The 20,103-nt window shown below is 39.9% G+C and overlaps 1 protein-coding gene across 1 annotated transcript; it reads right to left on the bottom strand.

Annotated features, from left to right (window-relative positions):
* Positions 1 to 17,467: 17,467 nt before the first annotated feature.
* Positions 17,468 to 19,689, bottom strand: LOC138704245 (uncharacterized). The gene is made up of 2 exons (XM_069832123.1): positions 19,374 to 19,689; positions 17,468 to 18,770 (listed from the first exon to the last, which is right to left on the bottom strand). The coding sequence occupies exons 1-2, from the start codon at positions 19,526 to 19,528 to the stop codon at positions 17,468 to 17,470; spliced, it is 1,458 nt and encodes a 485-aa protein (XP_069688224.1). The 5' UTR covers positions 19,529 to 19,689.
* Positions 19,690 to 20,103: the final 414 nt, after the last annotated feature.

Genomic DNA, 20,103 nt, shown 5'->3' with positions numbered 1-20,103 from the left:
GGATAGACAACGCAACTCTTCCAGTCGTGGTAAGTGACATATGTAAGTGAAACACTCTAGTGAATGAAATTAGTGTTATATTTAAAAACTGAGAATATGCAGTTACTGACAAACTGGAATTGATTCAACACTTGCTAAACAGTTTGTGTATCGATCTGTCAGGAATAGAGCCAATTAGTTTGCTATTTTTAAAGTTCAACAAGTTTCTCTGTTACATTTTAAGAAGTCAGCATGAGATATTCATGGAAGTTAATGGTTTTCTGGTCACTGGTACAATCTGTATCCATAGGCTACATTGTTACAGATACATAAGAAGCAAATCAGGTTTATTGTTGCCTTTTAAAATTACATTAAGTAGGGTCTGCAACAATTTTTCCACATATACAATAATAGATCAACAGTCTTCAAATTTCTTAAATTATATGCCCAAGAAAGTATAATTTCTAAAAGACGAAGATAAAATTGTCTTACTGCTCGTGGATGAAATCCATTTAAAAGCCCAGTTTGAATACAAGAGTGGGAATAAATGTTATGTTTTATTTAACGGCGCTCGCAACTGCAGAGGTTATATCAGCGTCGCCGGATGTGCCGGAATTTTGTCCCGCAGGGTATCTATTACATGCCAGTAAATCTATTGACATGATCCTGTCGCATTTAAGCACACTTAAATGCCATCGACCTGGCCCGGGATTGAACCCGCAACCTTGGGCATAGAGGCCAGCTCTATACCAACTCGCCAACCAGGTCGACTGAGTGGGAATATAATAGTTGGTCAGGCAGAAGGAAATTCAGTTTTTATGGCACAAAGTTTGGATACAAGTTATTTAGATGTAGCACATATCTTATGTGTTGCAACCATAAAAGCCGAACATTTGTATTTGTTTGGAAGAGGTATTATTTTAAAGCTGGAGGAGATAGATTTCCACGTTTTTGACATTGTCTCAGTTAACAATGCTATAAACAGAAATACTGTTTCATTATTTAGTAATGCCCCAATAGCAATCTCACAGAGCAACCCCTGTACTTTATTTTTGGCAGTGTAGGCCTACTTATTTTAAAGTGAGTTATGTCAGAAATAACTGGCTGAACCAAACAGATCAGGTTATTAGAGTTTCTGTGATGATATAGCTGCAGAGAAGGAGAGGCTTCTTTTGCTGCTCTTAAAGTCCTTCATGCCCTAGAAGACAATTTATTGAAATATGGTAAAACTCTGATGTGTTAAATTGTTAGTTGTTATTCAGCAGTGTTTTCCATTAAATCATTAAAATGTGCATAATACTAAAATGTTACAGGTGGCTATTAAAACACTTAAAAAGTTAAAAGTTTCAGGGTTTTAAGTAATGTCTTATCCTCAGTAGCTATTGAGTCAGCCAGCTAAAAACACGTACCAGGAACCAATACACTAAATTCTCAGAATATTACAGAATTTACGACTCGCTTTTCTGTGTGGTTGAGCAAAGGAATGACAGGTTTCAGTTATGCAGGCAGTTGTCATTCTATCACACAACAGATGTCTTGCTTGACTTATTTTCATTGGATCAACATAATGCATAGGAACTATTTTTTAACTTGTTGGGTGCAAACAGATGACCTGGAAGACAGATGTGGTAACTACCATCAAATGAGTGCTGGGAATTACCACATATCTGTCAGACAGGTTTATGAAACAGAAGCAAAATTAAGAGTACAAATTTATTTGCAGTTAATTATGAGATCGATCAAAGTAGGAAATATCTTAATTTCACAAAATGAAATCTATGTAAATGATTCAATGTGAAAGGTGGTAAATGATGTACATCATGAATTTAATGTTACTGTAATGGAGGATGACATAAATGATTTAGATGAAAGTACTTTTCCTGTATTGAGTCATTCCATGCCAAATCACTCAGCCCACAATCTTACATCCTCTGATCTTCATCAAATTTGACATATTTGCAGACCTTGTTAAAGTAAATATTCATATAAAATTTTAGGTTCATATCTTATATACTTTAAGGAATACAGGACTTCAAAGAATTTAAAAAGTAAAGGATTTTCTAGCATATGACTCTATTTATTGGTATAACTCAAATAATAGGCCTAATTAATTTACAGACATGGGAAAGGCCTTAATCGAAAAGTAATGAAAAAACCTTTGAAATGATATATATATACAACACAGCTATGTTTGTAATCATTTAGTTTGCAAGGTCATGTAATTTGACCTTTGAACTTGAATAACGCAAAATATGTCACCTCAAAAAATTCTGAAAAAATTACACAGAAATTAGCAATATTAACTTCATAATTACCCAGAATATCAAACTCGGACGCTAACATGTGATCATGAAATAAAATTTCATACAGTGCAATATACATCATAAAGCAATGTAAAAGTGAATTGGTCAGAGCTAAAAGGCATTAACTTATGTCAGTTAAAACAAGTTTTCACGAGAAGGAAAAAATGTTGTATCTTCAAAAGATTTTTTGTACACATTTTTCACACATTCAGTATTGTAGAGTACTGACAGACACGACGTTTTCAATAATGGATAAATATTTGGAGTTGTTTAATCATTTAAAAATAATTGTTATATAAAACTGACATAATGCCTTTTAGCACGGAAATTGAATTCCAGTAATGGAATCAGTTTGAAATTTTATATACCTGTATTTTTATTCACCGAAATATGGTTATAGAATATTAAACAGTGTTAAGAAGTAGTCTGCTGTCTTTATCCAGTAGTAATACAAAACATAATAATTCAATTTTTAAACTATAGATTTCAAAATTAATAACAAATACCCGCTAGATGATAATAATAGGTTTACTTGTATAAAAAGTCGTCAAGTCGTTATTTAGAATATATATATATATATATTGTGACAGCGACGTGAGAATCGAACTCACGACCAGCGTCCCGCAAGAAAGCAGATCGCGCGCAGCTGCTGCTTAACGCAGTGAATGGGAAACGGATCTTCCCGACCCTTCGAGAAGTCCGTCGAAGTGGAGATATCTCGATAATTCTCTACACACCTGTAGAAATTTCTCGCAACTATGATTTTGCTATAAAAGAAGAAGCGCCAGCGAACTCGAGCAGTTTTTCAGTTATTCAGTCAGTGAGTAAGCCAGAGCAAGCAAGCCAGTCAAGCAAACCGGAGTTTGACTCGAGCGTGCGTCCGTATCTGCGTCAGCATCCGAAGGCCTGAGTTCGAGTGCAGTGGACCGCAGTTGGAGGGACCTGAGTTCGAGTGCAGTGGACCGCAGTTGGAGGGACCCGAGTTCGAGTACAGTGAACTGTCTCTGAAGGTCTGGGGTTCGAGATACTGTGAACTCGAGTGACTGAGATAGAAGAACTGTGAACTGAGAACTGATAGTTCTGATTTGTAAATAGTGCTTTGTAAATATTAGTTAAGATTAACAGTTCATTGTTGTTCGTACTAGTCCAAGTAAATTGTCATTGTCGTCGGTGGAGTTTTATAACGAATATTGTGTTGAGTGAAAATCCAATTGTTGACGAGAGCGTTTAAGGCGAATTGTAGAAAGGAATTATTGTTGGAAGAATAAATTACATTGTTGTTACTAATAAAATTTACATTGGTGTCAGAAGTGGGATATTATCGACAATGGAGAACCTACAGCAGATCCTGCAAGCCATCACGGAAATGAAAGCAGAAATGAACAAACACATCAGTGAGGTGAAAAGTGATATAAGTGACGTGAAAGCAGAAATGAAAGACGACATGAACGACATGAACTAGCACATCAGTGAGGTTAAGAACGACATAAGTGAAGTGAAAGGCGACATAAGCGGAGTGAAAGGCGACATAAGCGGAGTGAAAGATGACGTCACTACGCAAATTGAAAGCGTTTCGGCCCACGTAGATGGAATTGTCGCCATCGTAAAAGACGAACTTAAGGCCGATTTGGATAAACTAAACCAGAATTTTACAACTATAAACGAGACAGTAGCCGAGTTGAGACAGGAGGTAGACCATTTCGACGGCAAAATCCGCGATCTCGAGCGTCGTCAAGAGCAGACAAGCGAGTTGCTGGACAAGACGAGTGAGGTGATGGACAAACACGCCGAGGAAAACAAGCACATACTGACGTTGATGGACCGACATGCTGAAGAAAACAAGCACATTCTCGCGTTGGTGGATCGCCAGGCTAGAGAACATAAACAGATAGTTGCCGAGGAGGTTCGACGTGCCATGCAAGAAGCGGCCACAGAGTTGAGGACTCCATATAGTGGCCCTGCGGAATCATCGCCTTCAGCCAGACATCACAACGTCAAGACGCCGAAGTTCGACGGTACGACGTCTTGGGCGATATTCCGTCGCCAGTTCGAGGCCACCGAAGCACATAATGGGTGGACCCCAGCGGAAAAGACTACTCAGCTGCTGACCGCGCTTTAAGGACAGGCGTCGGAGATTTTTCACAGCGTTCCAGAAGATGGGACAGCCGCTGAGATAATGGCGGCCCTGGAGGGACGTTATGGTGACCATCAACTTGCTGCAGCATTTAGGACCCAACTAAAAACGAGGGTCCAACAGTCAGGCGAGTCCCTACAAGAATTCGCGATGGTGGTGGAATAACTGGCCCATAAGGCCCTCAGGGGCCTACCTAATGATTTCATCGCTGGAGAGGCGGCCTACACCTTCGGCAGCGGAGTTCGAGACCCGGAAATAAAACAACGGCTACTCTTAGCAGAGCATCGCACCATCAACGCAGCTCTGGCGGCGGCCCTCAGGATGGAGGCAGCCAAGTTGACTGCGAACGTCTCGGCATCGCACCGGATTAGGAGCGTCGCGGCGGCCGACGTCGAGGAGCGTCAACCGAAATCACCAGAGCGACGAAGACGAGGAGTGCCTACCTGGTGGTCCTGCGGCGAGCCTGGACACCTGAGGAGGGACTGTGACCGATCTGGTCACAAACAGGAAAACTAAAAGGGGCCGATGCGATGAGGGGCACGTCGGCGCCGTCATCACCATCCCCTCGGCTGATCTTGAAGACGGTTAACAGAAGATGCGACGATGGGCTGATTGCTGACGGATGGAAAAGAGGCCGCCCATGCAGAGTACTGGTAGACACCGGGGCGTCTCTCACTATCGCCAGACCGGAATTCGTGCGTGGACTACCTGGGAGGACGCCGCTGCGCCGGTATGAGCTACGTACTGCCTCAGGCGAGAACCTGCCCATCCAAAAGGAGGTTTTCCTGGATCTGACATTGGGAAAGAGGAGACTGGAGATGTGGGTGTTCGTCGCCAACATCACTGAAGACGTCATCCTGGGACTCGACGCCATGCGGATTTTCGATGCAATGGTGGACGTCCGGCGCCGTATCCTGCGTTTTGGTCGGGATGAAGTGTTCCTGAGAGACGTCGAAGACCAACCCATGGCCAGCAGACTCACCTTGGAGAATCGAGTGACAATCTCAGCGGGCTGCGAGATGGTGGTGACGGCAAGACTGAACGGACAACCTAAGAGAAACCTGCTCCTCGATTCGCAAACAACCCCGATAGATGGGGTTTATGTGGCCAGATACCTACTCCCGAATCAGAAGGTGGTACCGGTGAGAGTCCTGAATGTCACCAATCGGGACAAGGAGGTGCCTAGTGGAACTGTACTAGGTAACGTCGAGCCGGTGGTGTCTGTGACGTCGCTGGCAGAAAACGAGGAGTGTCACCGACCACGTCCAGATCTAGACCCATCACTGAAAGAGCTGGCTCGAGAATTGCCGGCGAATTTAAGCAAAAGAGAAAGAAGACAAGTCCACGATCTACTGACAGAATTTCAGGACGTGTTCAGTCTGTCTGAAAATGACTACGGGAGAACGGAGAAAGTTTAGCACCGCATCGACATCGGAAATGCTCGCCCAATCAGACAACCTCCTCGACGCGTCCCTCTAGCTAAACAGAGGGAGATTGACAGCCAATTGGAGGGCATGAAAGCAAGAGAGGTCATCGAGAAATCCGACAGCCTTTGGTCATCACCTGTGGTGCTGGTGAAGAAGAAGAATGGGGACCTGCGTTTCTGCGTGGACTACAGAAGACTGAATGACGTCACCAGGAAAGACTGCTTTCCCCTTCCACGAATTGACGACACCTTGGACACCCTGGCCGGAGCAGAGTGGTTCTCGACGTTGGATCTCAAGTCAGGATACTGGCAGGTGGCGCTACATCCTGAGGACAAGGAGAAAACGGCATTCTCTACAGGCCAGGGACTATGGCAGTTCACCGTTATGCCATTCGGCCTCTGCAACCCCCCGGCTACATTCCAGAGACTAATGGAGTCCGTAATGAGAGGCCTGACATACGACACCTGTTTGCTGTACCTTGATGACGTCATCGTGGTCGACAAGACTTTCGGCGAACAGCTGTTGAACCTGAGGAAAGTGTTCGAGAGACTGCGACAAGCCAGACTGAAGTTGAACCCGAAGAAATGCCATCTATTCCAGAAGAAGGTCAACTAACTTGGGCACGTAGTAGGGACCAACGGAGTGGCCACGGACCCGGAGAAGCTACAAGCCGTCAGAGGATGGCCGAGACCGAGGGACAAGCAGGAGTTGCGCCGCTTTCTCGGCCTCTGCACTTATTACAGAAAATTCGTAGCTGGGTACGCCAACATCGCTAAGCCTCTAACCCAGCTGACCGAGGAGAAACGACAATTCCAGTGGACGGACGAGGCGGAGTCATCCTTCCAGTCACTGAAAGAGGCGCTCTGCACTGTTCCTGTACTGGGATATCCCATCCCTGGAAGGAAGTTCACACTTGACACGGACGCTAGCAACGTAGGCATCGGCGGAGTACTCTCTCAGGAACAGGACGGGCAAGAGAGGGTGATTGCCTACTTCAGCCGAAAATTGTCCAAGGCTGAGAGAAACTACTGCGTGACCCGTAGAGAACTTCTTGCCATTGTGGAAGCCCTGAAGCATTTCCACAAATATTTGTATGGCCAGGAGTTCCATCTGAGGACAGACCATTCTGCACTCACCTGGCTATTGGGCTTCAAGAATCTGGAGGGGCAGACCGCCCGTTGGGTTCAACGACTGCAGGAGTACAACTTCACTTCCGAACACCGACAAGGGGAGAAACATTCCAACGCTGATGCCTTATCACGACGCCCGTGCCCGGATGTCTGTAAACACTGCCTGAAAGTAGAACAGCGGGATGGCGCCCAAGCAGTCCGAGCAATTGCCGCCCAGCCGAGCCCAGGATGGGATAACGCCGCCATAAGGAGGGAGCAGCTGGAGGACCCAAACATTGGACAGCTACTACGAGATGTGGAGTCCGGCCAGAGACCAGTGTGGGCCGATATCGCCAACCGTAGCACCACTTACAAGAACTACTGGGCCCAGTGGGAATCCTTCATTGTCAAGGACGGTATCCTGAAGAGGATTTGGGAGTCGGCCGATGGAAGGACCCACATAGAACAACTTGTCCTGCCCAGGAGCAAGGTGAAGGAAGTGCTGGAGGAGTCGCATGCTGGAGTGACTGGAGGCCACCTGGGAGCCAACAGGACGCTGGACAAGTTAAGGCAGAGGTTCTATTGGTTGCATCAGAGAACCGACAGGGAACAATGGTGCCGAAGATGCGACACCTGTGCAGCCAGTCGCGGACCAAGGACCCGCAGCAGGGGAGCCATGCATCAGTTCAACGTGGGAGCTCCTTTTGAGAGGATCGCCATCGACGTTGCTGGACCGTTCCCGGTCACGGATCGCGGGAACCGCTACCTGCTAGTCGCCATGGATTACTTCACAAAATGGCCAGAGGTGTACGCGATTCCCAACCAAGAGACTTCGACGGTGGCCGACGCGCTGCTTGACAACTTCATCTGCCGATTCGGGGTGCCCGGGAATTGCATAGCGATCAGGGGCGCAACTTCGAATCCAACCTGATGGGAGAATTGTTCGAGCGTCTGGGGGTGCATAAAACCAGGACCACTCCCCTCCACCCACAGTCCGATGGTATGGTGGAACGCTACATCAAAACCTTGGAAGAGCATCTGCGGAAGGTGGTGTCCAACCATCAACGAGACGGGGATGCCAGAGTCCCACTGTTCCTCTTGGCCTACAGAGCTTCGGTCCACGATACAACAGGGATGACACTGGCAAACATGGTCTTCGGGAGAGAGCTGCGCCTGCCCTGTGATCTGCTGTTTGGCAGGCCACCCAGCGCCGACCAGCCAGCAACTGACTATGTGGGAGAACTCACCGAGAAGTTGAATGTAGTTCACCAACTGGCCAGAGAGCACCTCAAGATGGCCAGCGACAGGATGAAGTTGCGCTACGACAGATTAGCCAACTCTGCAGGATTCCAGGAGGGCGACCTGGTGTGGCTGTATCGACCTACGAGGACCAAAGGGAAATCACCAAAGCTGCAGCGTGCCTGGGATGGACCATACTGCGTGGTGACCCGGATCAACGACGTGGTGTACCGCATCCAGCGACAACCTCGAGGGAAGATGATGGTGGTGCATCTGGACCGATTAGCAGCCTACCAAGGGACTGCCCGGGACGAGCAGCCCTAAGGAGGGGGCAATGTGACAGGGACGTGAGAATCGAACTCATGACCAGCGTCCCGCAAGAAAGCAGATCGCGAGCAGCTGCTACTTAACGCAGTGAATGGGAAACGGATCTTCCCGACCCTTCGAGAAGTCCGTCGAAGTGGAGATATCTAGATAATTCTTTACACACCTGTAGAAATTTCTCGCAACTATGATTTTGCTATAAAAGAAGAAGCGCCAGCGAACTCGAGCAGTTTTCCAGTTATTCAGTCAGTGAGTAAGCCAGAGCAAGCAAGCCAGTCAAGCAAACCGGAGTTCGACTCGAGTGTGCGTCTGCATCTGCGTCAGCACCCGAAGGCCTGAGTTCGAGTGCTGTGGACCGCAGTTGGAGGGACCTGAGTTCGAGTGCAGTGGACCGCAGTTGGAGGGACCCGAGTTCGAGTACAGTGAACTGTCTCTGAAGGTCTGGGGTTCGAGATACTGTGAACTCGAGTGACTGAGATAGAAGAACTATGAACTGAGAACTGATAGTTCTGATTTGTAAATAGTGCTTTGTAAATATTAGTTAAGATTAACAGTTCATTGTTGTTCGTACTAGTCCAAGTAAATTGTCATTGTCGTCGGTGGAGTTTTATAACGAATATTGTGTTGAGTGAAAATCCAATTGTTGACGAGAGCGTTTAAGGCGAATTGTAGAAAGGAATTATTGTTGGAAGAATAAATTACATTGTTGTGAGTTAAATAAATTTACAATATATATATTAAAAATTAGCAAAAAAAAAAGCTGTTCAAATAAATTATGTTATATTCTCTATCCATTACTGATTTGTTATCATCTTCTCCCCTGGCGGTAGTATCTCCTGCAGACTATTTCAGAATTTTTTTTTTACTCTGTGCCTTAGGTTTCACACATTTAACTAATATTTTAATATCCTGTATCTTTTTAGAATTGGTTCGTACTTTTCCATAATAATATGTTTTATCTTGAAACTTAGTGCAAAGAATTTTTAACTCTGACTTTTTCAGAGTGTCTGTTTCATTGAAGAAACATTGTAAAATCTGAAATATACAAGATGTTAAAAAAAGTATCCAATATTTTAGGAGGTGATAGTATGCATCAAAACAAGAAAATAATGTCCAATAGACATGAGTCCTACAACACATACTTTCGGAGCTCTGTACACTTGCTCATAGGTGATGCTCAATGTGACGTCCATTTATGGAAATGCATTTCTCTGCCTACAATACTGCAGACTACCAGATAATCATACCATAGTTGACACCTGGCATGGAATAATGATAGGTCGCAAGGAATACTGAAAACAAAAGTCTGGTTGCAGATTTGAGCGGGATTCATCAGAGATGGTGTTGTGAATTTTCATAATCAGCATGTGTGGGCAGATGAAAATCCCCATGCAGTTGAAGAAACAAGGCATCAGCACCAATTCTCAATCACCGTATGGGCAGGCGTTCTTAGTGACAGATTAATAGGGTCACACGTGCTACCACAGAGATTAACTGGGGATAGTTATCAGGACTTTCTTATTAACATATTAAGACAAATTCAAATTGTGAGTGATTCCTTACACCGAAGGGCAGAGGAATGCATTGCCATGAATGGACGTCACACTGAACAGCTCTGTTGGGATTCTTATCATTAGGGATTATACTGGACACCAAACTGACGTGGTAACACCTTATATGTTAAACTTTCAGGATTCGTTTATTTATTAAGACATTTAAAACCTCTTATCCCCAAACATTTCTTCAAAACTCATATTATGCACTTCTCTATGGTGTAATATCTTATGCATTCGTATAGCAGTGCTATGTATCCGAGGTGGAAAATTTCAAATACCTGGGAGCAACAATAACAAATATAAATGATACTCGGGAGCAAATTAAACACAGAATAAATATGGGAATTGCCTGTTATTATTCGGTTGAGAAGCTTTTATCATCCAGTCTGCTGTCAAAAAATCTGAAAGTTAGAATTTATAAAACAGTTATATTACCGGTTGTTCTATATGGTTGTGAAAATTGGACTCTTACTTTGAGAAAGGAACACAGGTTAAGGGTTTTGAGAATAAGGTGCTTAGGATAATATTTGGGGCTAAGAGGGATGAAGTTACAGGAGAATGGAGAAAGTTACACAACAGAGAATGCACGCATTGTATTCTTCACCTGACATAATTAGGAACGTTAAATCCAGATGTTTGAGATAGGCAGGGCAGGGCATGTAGCACGTATGGGCGAATCCAGAAATGCATATAGAGTGTTGGTTGGGAGGCCGAGACGTAGGTGGGAAGATATTAAAATGGATTTGAGGGACGTGGATATGATGATAGAGACTGGATTAATCTTGCTCAGGATAGGGACCAATGGCGGGCTTATGTGAGGGCGGCAATGAACCTCCAGGTTCCTTAAAAGCCAGTAAGTAAGTAACTTAAGTGCTATGTATCCAAATTTCTCATTCTCAAAAAAAAAAGGTATACAGACTGTAACAGTATGTTAAAATTATTCTCTTGTTTAGTTTCCATTTTCTCAGGAACCATGACCAAATTTTATGGTGTAGGAGTTGAACTACTTGATTGTGGTGTGATGCAATCCTTTATTAATAATTTGGCTGAAAATGTAATATTTACCATCAAATATTTGAAAAAAAAAAAAAAAAAAAAACTAAAATTTTCACTGTACCAGAAACGTTTGTTACACTCTCTAGATCTTTATTCATCAGAGAAAAAATTTTAACTGTCGTAAATCTATGCATACTAACCTGTTTATTAGATGTTGACAAAACTTCAACAACCATGTTAATAGATCTAAATTTCACAGTTACAGCACGAAATATAATTATCTTTCTGAACCAAATATTTAGACTGAACAAATCAAACAACTGTTTTAGCTCCATAGCAGTTGCTACACTCAATAAATTGTCACAACAGATACATATATTGTAAATTTTAACACATTTAAAATCATCTTGCAATATTTAGTAATGGAAACCCACTTTTATGATATTAGGATTGTTTTGACTGCCACGTAGATGTGAGGCTGTCAAAATAGAGGGGTAAAACGGCACATTAGAGAAGAGTAGCACTATAGAACAGTGGAGTTAAGCATTTTGTTAATGCCTTGACAGCAGTTTTCAGTTTGGTTTTGATAGTTCACCTGTATTGTTAAGAATCATGTTTGACATTACAGATATACACAAAACTTCAAAATTTTAAGACTCTGCATTTTACCCATATATTCAAGAAACAGCTTTATGGCGTCATTCATCAGGCATACTAGGAGCAAGTCCTGATGGACTTAATGATGTTGAGGGGAAAAACATGTACACTTGAAGTAAAATGCCCCTATATTCACTACAAATACATTAAACAATATTATAATTAATTACTAAAACACATTACGCACTTAAACTTCTTCCTACGACTGTTTTTGTGAACATTATATATTGGTCGAAACAACATAGCCTAAAAGAATCTGAAATCTTGGAAAGTTAGAACTCGATAAAAAAATTCAGGCACCATACAAAAAATTTTTGGTGCCATGGCAACCTGACGCCAGATATTTGTCTACATCTGGATGTGTTTCTAGTGAAATGAAACGTGTAGCTTCTTTCCTAATTTGGTTTTTCTTTCACAGATCCTTATCTGGAAAACTACAATGACTTGAAAATTTGTTCACCACATTTTTTTCTGTTAATGGTGTTAATGTAAGTCTATTCACATTATTACTTCTTACGTTCGTGCAACCATGGCACGAATTTATGACTGAAAAATGACTGCAATATTTACATGTTTTTTCCCATGAAGAGTCCTCGACGAAATACACAACAGGCTGCTGTGGAGCCCATACTGCCAAATATCCTACATCACAACCTGTCATATACAACTGACCTTGGATTTGATGACAGTAATAATGGTCCATATTTAAAAAAAAAACATCATCCACAAACAATATATAATCATTTACCCCTTTCAGTGCCTGAGTCAATGTTGTGTTTTTGTATTTATAGGGCCATTTTCTTTTACTTGTACATGTTTTCCCCTGAATATCATTAAGTCCATCAAGACTTGCTCCTAGTACGCCTGTTGAATGAAGCCATAAACCTGTTGCTTGAATCTGTGACTTTAATAACCCTGAGACTTCTAACACAGCTACTGCTTCATGCTGTTTTCCTCACTACACAGCTTTTACACTTGACATACAGTATCATAATCAACAAGTTTTTTAAAGACGAATGGGGGAAATCTATCCCACTGACAGGATTTGAGTAAGATACAAAGTTACTTGCAGTAAATCTACACTTTCTCTGAGTTCTGTCCATCTAGTGTTTACTGTCTGCCCCTTAGTCTCATCAGCAGAGTAATTCCTGCATCTGACAAGGTGCAGTGTTGCTTTAAGAAAGCCCCTTTATCTTTTGCACTATTATAGTTCTCAGAAAAGATAACTTTTTCCATACATGGTGCTAGAAATGGTTCCAGGTACACGATGTTCTAAACCTAATAACCAAGTAAACACTTTCTCTTGCTCTGGGTATTTGCCCATTCTAACCAATTATAAACTTGGGCCTGTGAATATTACATAAATAGATTAGATCACATACTACAATGTTAAAAATAAAAGCAATTTCCCTTAGAATTACCAAGATCCTGGGTACATCAGGTAGGCCTAATTTAGTGGGTTATCGAACACATTAAAAATCTGGAAGTTGTCTTCTTGAAATTAATTAAGATTGATTTTCGGAGGGAAAGGGATAAACTAACGGAAATTAATTTTTATATTAAAATGGATCCACATATGCCATCGATAATGCACATTAACACAAATTATTGTACGATCTTGCCTATCATAGAAAAGTGGAATCGAGAATACTTTCCAATAAATTCAAGAAAACTACTGATTAAATGATAGACAACACTTCATATGGATATAAATGATTTATTTATTTGTGAAACTAGTATATGCATTCCTTCTTTATTTGCGTTGATTTGATTATAGGATTAATTCTCTGTAAACAGCTGACATGTTGACGCGCCATCAGTAATCAAGTTATTGTTCAGTGTACCCAACACATGAGAACCCATCAGCATCTAGTGCCAACATTAGTTTAAACGGTGGGATGCTAGATATTTATGGAGAAAATGGAAGCATGTTTAAACTGAATAGGAAAGTTGAACGGGTTTAATTTATCCCAAGATTAACTAACTTTGGAGAAAACGACCCTAAACGATGCAATATAACTGCCGCCATTTGTTATGTTGAGTCTCAGCTATTGTGAAATGTACATGTTACCCTAGATCATATATACTAACAGATAGCTCTTTTATATAGGCTTTAGGGTTTGCAGGTGAGGCCGGCTTGATGTAGTTCAATAATCGTCAACAGATGGCACAATGACCAACACCATCACGAGACACGAACTCTAAATCGATTATTTCTTGCTTACGAGATAATCTCGGTATGTACTGTCGACAACTGATGACCATAGATAAATATTATTGGCCTATATGACATTGGCAACTTGGCAAGTTCGGAACGAGCCCCTACAGCCGAGGCTGCGCAGAAGTTTAGAGTAGGGACAAATTGAAGCTCGCGTCCGCCGCCATGTTTTGGGAGAAGCACCGGCTAGCAGACGGCTGCACTATACAATGCTGAATGTTTAATATATATGTTTGGTGTCTCTTATAAAGCTATCTGAATGGATAAATGAAAAAAAATCTTATTAACATTTAAAGCGACCACGTTAAAGAAATAATCAAGCTTAGTTACCGCTAGTTTGACATGAAACGAAAAAAAAACTGTAACAATTTGATAACGTAACTAAAGATGTTGTATAGTTATTTGACAACATATAGAGCGAACAGAAATACAAATGCATATTGTAGTAATAGTTCAGATGAAAAGAAAATTATTAGTATTAACTATTATTAACAAAACACTGCCTGTGTAAGACGTTACATTAGGCCTATATTGTAAACACGTTTGCTTTGATATGGACGAGAAATGAACAATTATTATTTATTCGCTTCCATATCACATAATATAGGCCTACATTTGTAAAATAGAAACACGTACCTAATGTTTCAGTTAGAAATATAAGTAGGCCTACCGTGCAATAGCTTATTATCACAGCTGTAGCATGAAATAAACGTCACATACATGAATTAGTCAATTAGTCATATAATAGAACTCAGGCCTAGTGTACAGAACATCTTGCCTATTGATTCATTATTATTATTATTATTATTATTATTATTATTATTATTATTATTATTATTATTATTATTATTATTATTATTATTGACTCCGTTAAATATTGTCTTACAACATTTTTATGTAAAGTCGTGTTGTACTGGTAACCTTAAGCTGTGTGCTAACATCTGCTCTTTATGTAGTACTTTCTTTTGTTTGGTTAATTAATGACGCTGTATCAACTACTAGATTATCTAGCATCGATGGTATTGATGATAACGAGATGATATTTGGCGAGACGAGGCCAAGGATCCGCCATAGATTACCTGACATTCACCTTACGGTTGGGGATATAAGAAAAAACCCAACCAGGAAATCAGCGGGAATCGAACCCGCGACCGAGCGCGACTCCGGACCGACAGTTCTTAGCCCGCTGAGCTACGTCAGTATCTTTATGTACTTTTATGGTCAATTTAATAAGTTTAAAATATGATTCTCGGGAGGAATCTGGAATCCATTTTCTAAAATATGTTCCTATAAGTGTAGAAAATTTGTACAAGTGTTCTACTTCTAGAGCACATCGTTTTCACACGATCTAAGGGTGGGTGGTAATATGCCATTGAACTGTCAACATCTGTATAATCGCTTCATATTTCTATAATCTCAGATGATTGTATGACAAAACTCCCATTATTCTTTCGTTAAAAAATAAAAGAGATTTTGTTTACTGCTGGTAGACTACGTACCATAAATTGAGTCTTTAGATTTATTACACATATTTTTCTTAACGATTTAACAACTAAGCCAGCAATGAATACAATCACATTTTGACAATATTGTGTCATTGAGAATGATGTCTGGAAATTACCATTGGGTATATAGATATTTTTAGCGGACATCCCTCTCTTTGTAATACAATTTAAATAAATTATTTACGTATTTTCTAACGTATATAAAATAACATAAGTAAAAATAAATAAACTAATGTCTATTTATGAGCAGTATAAGGCGTTTATATTTAAAACAATGCTTAGTTGCAATATTAAGATTTACTTCTGTTATTTTATATTAGACGTTAGAAAATACTTAAATAAGTTTATTTATATTACAGTGAAGGAGGAAATCCACTAAGAAAACGCCTATATAGTCAATGGTATTTTCTAAACTCCGAATGCTTTATAGGCTCCGTGCGTTGCAGGGAGAAATGCACCGCCGCGCTCTGAGTGGCGAAAATTGTAAGTTCTTGCGTACTACCGCGCGAGCATCAGCTGTCATCTCACAGTGTACTGCCATGGCAGATTTAATAATAACAGTGGGATTTCAAAGTATTTTCTATGACAATAATCGGCCAAATTCTTCTAAGAAAGGTCGTTTACTTGCAGAAAGTGGTCATGTATTAAATTTACAAGAAAAATATTTCGCTGGAATTTGCAAGAGTGTAATAACTGCAAATGTAATAAGACAGACATTAGTTAGCCTGAAACCTTATCATGTCACCATAGAGGTAACGTAGTTATTTATGTATTATTACTATTTGTGATTGATGTTAATTTATACATTAAACGATGCTGACTTAAAAAGACGACCTCATGTTATCGTAGGTTAATGCTGCTAGAGAAGCGACTAATAGTTCCTGCGAATGTCCTGCTGGATCGTCAGGAAAGTGTAGACACATTTCCGCTGTTGTTTATGCAGTTAACTCCGAACGCATCACTTCGCGAACTGATCAGCCCTGCGAATGGTCTCGACCCCATATCTCAAATGCGGGGAAAGAGAAATATAGCAAGGGGAAGAGATTAGAAGAACTTTTTCCCAAAAAAAAAAGCAGAGGCTTGAAGTTGAAGAAATTGAAATTCCTGCACTGAAAACCCCATGTATACTGACAAAAATTTTAAACGAAGAGAAAAAATCAGAATCACTTAAAGTTGTCAATGAACTGCTGGGACATTTAATAACAGATATCACAGCTATTGTTGAGAATAATGCATGTAAAGGGCTAATCACAACATTATTAATGAAACAAGAAACTAGGCCTATAATAATTAATGAATGTAGTAGCAACATTTCTGCATTAGAAAATGATCTTTATGATAATCATGTCCTAATTGATAAGACCAGAGCAACTGAAATTTGTGTAAAAACCTTGCATCAATCAAAATCAGACTTATGGTTTACAGAAAGAAAAATAAGGATTTCTGCGAGTAGGGCACATTCAATTAAAACTAGAAAAAAAGATCATGAGAAGCTGGTAAATACCCTCATGAACCCAAAATTGCTTCATGGTAGGGGTCTTAGGAATGTAACTTTTGGAAGTAAATTAGAAAAAACCTGCACTTGACAAATATACAAATTCATATGACAGAACAGTTGCTGGTTGTGGTCTTTTCATTCACTTAACCCAACCTTGGTTGTGTGCTAGTCCTGATGGGATTGTAATGATGAATGGTAAGCCAGAAAGAGTATTAGAAATTAAATGTCCTATTTCATGTAAGGAAAAACCCATTGTCGGTGAGATTGGGGACATTAATGTATCCTATATTATAAAAAATTCACGAGGAAATTTGGAACTAAAACAAAGTCATACATATTTCACTCAGTGTCAACTGCTGATGTACTGTTGTGGCGTTGATTTCTGTGATTTTTTCATTTATACAGAGAATCATATTTCCATTCTTATAGAAATTCAAAGAAATGATATGTTCCTGAAGGGCTGTATTGAAAAGTTGCAACAGTTTTACTTCACACACTATTTAAAAGAACTGGCATACCGTTCTAACAATGATCTTCAGAAATCAATGGAGGCTGTACATTAGTCATAACACAACACATGTGCACAATGTCATCAATACAATGTAATAGTTCACTTGGACATTTTTGAAGTATATTATACACTTTCACTCTTTGAATGCAGCGTTCAACGTGGATCCGCACACTAGCAATATTATAAGTATCATCAACTTGATCAGGTGTTAAGTGACCTTCATTCATAAAGGGTGGCATTACCAAAATTGCATTGCTCTCCTCCAATACAGTTTTTATTCCGGGAAAAACTTTATCTGCCATAATTTGATCTCCTGGTTCTATCAGTTTCAAAATTCCACAGTCATTTGTGATAAAACTGTCACTGGCTCTACCTCCATAACATTTGGAAATAAATGTTACCATACCACAAGGCGCAATTCCAATAAGAACTTTTGCAGTATATGCAGACTTATAGTTAGAGTACATATATACACGCTGACTGATTTCAGGAGGTTGTTCTGTTTTAATTTCAGTGCAGTCAATAATAGCTCTACAATTCGGATAATTATCTTTAAACACAGTAGGCAATGTTGCATTAACAGTATCTTTGCTAGGCCAGAAAACAAAGTTTTTAGTTGCTTGTGCAAGTGTAGGTAAAACAGATTGGAATATTCTAGAAATAGTACTACGGTGAACATTGAAAATTACAGCAAGGGCAGCAAATGGCAAGGCTAACTTCATTTTCATTAAGAATATTAAAAGTTTATTTTCTTTACTAATTTTACGCTGGGTACTGTCTGACAGTAAGTTCAAAAATAAATTAAAAATTTCTGTGTTAACACCAGCCAGGACATTTAATTGTGATTCATCAGAAATTGAACTATAACCAAAAAATCCTCTTTTTTCATATGGGGAGTCAGACCCAGACAGTTTACTGGAACACTTAGGTTTGGCATACAGTGCGTGGAAGGCTGATATGCATGCTTGTGTGCTGACATTGTTTCCATCCGCCATACAACTGAATTCAAAATTGCTTTCTTTGTCATAATTTCTATCTGTCTGAGTTTGGGCATCAGTTTTGGTGGTCACTAGGATAGACGCACTATCTTCCAAAGGGTCTGATGTATCCGGCTGTGAAATTATTTCAGTTCTTTTCTTCAGTCTTTTAAATCTGTTGAGAGAGTCTGTTCCTGTTGACTCCCTTTTGTAACATTCAGGAAAGATGCTTGGAACATATGCTGGACTAGCAGGATTTTGAGATTTACACCCTCCTATGAAATGTTCGCTACAGATTCTAGATGATTTGGAAGGTGTCCATAAAGTGCCGTCTGCCCTATAAAAATAATTCGTGTAAATGTGACATATTAATGTAAACATATTGTTTAATGTTTGACAAAACTATAGAGGCAGATGATATTTAGAAAATCACTTCAAATAGATTTCATAAAATGTAGCTTTGGTTTCTATTAAATGTTTTGTAATTTCTGTTGTAATGAGTATAAATTATTTTTTGTTATATGTCTTCGTAATGATATATCTTTAGGACTATTACAATATTGTAATGTACTTTTATTTATATTATTTTTCTGTATTTGTAATTCCTTCTATATTCATAATATGATTCTGTAATTGTAAAGTGTGTATGTAATGATACTATTTTTCCGTATTTCTCATATAGGCCTATTTCTGTAATTATATAATACAGGCTATCATAAAGACTTTGCCATAATTACTGAATACAATGCGCCCTACTATATGATGTGTTTACAAATATGGCCTACAGCTGCTTATTTTGTAAGTATAACATTAACGTGATTATTTGCATGCAATAGTTACTGTAGGTTTATTGTAAAATCCTCGATTACGATAAGTTCTGTAAAAACTTAATAGGTATTAATTAAAATACTTAAATCCCAAATACTTAATTTAAACTCACTCTTTCCGATTTACTGCTATTATCCACCGTCTTTTCAAATCCATTTCGTGGGGTCGTGATGGAAAACTATAAAACTTCACATTTTTCTCTGTATTACAGTATCTATTATTACAGCTAAAAACACAGCACATAATTTTGCTGGACCGCTTTGACATTTTTAAAATAGCAATCTAAAGGCAACACTTTATGAAAGATTAAATAAATGCGTATAAAATCACTCCTACTCGAATCTTCCAGCAGTCGGCTGTCAACACAGATCACACACAGCTGTTGAAGACAAGCCTACAAGTAGTTCTCGTAGTGTCCGCCTGTAGCAGCAAAGTGCTATACGCACGGAGCCTATAGAAAGAATCATTCGTGCTCCCCAAACATGGCGTCGCGCGAACCTGCGCGAGCGGTTTCAAATTTGTACACGACACCAGCGCCAATTGTGTGTCTAGATATATAACTACAACGTCTTTGGTTCGGAACATAGACAAGTTCGGAACGAGACAGCTATTTATAGTTGTCACGTGGGCGAAGCGACGAGATAAGATAAAGTACGCCTTTGTATTGAATATAATTCAGAATCTCTGCCAGGCAAAGCAATATGTAGACCATGTTATAATGGTACCGTATCGGGCGGCAATAATATGATTCGTTATTTCTTCTGTTTTTATATATTTGTCGTGAATATTATTTATATTATCAACTGAGTGTATAACATAATTTATCCGTTAATTGATATTTT

Source organism: Periplaneta americana, chromosome 8 (assembly GCF_040183065.1).
Source record: "Periplaneta americana isolate PAMFEO1 chromosome 8, P.americana_PAMFEO1_priV1, whole genome shotgun sequence".
Lineage (NCBI taxonomy): Eukaryota > Metazoa > Arthropoda > Insecta > Blattodea > Blattidae > Periplaneta > Periplaneta americana.
The sequence above is the reverse complement of the archived record's forward strand: the minus strand, read 5'-3'. Positions and strand labels throughout refer to the sequence as shown.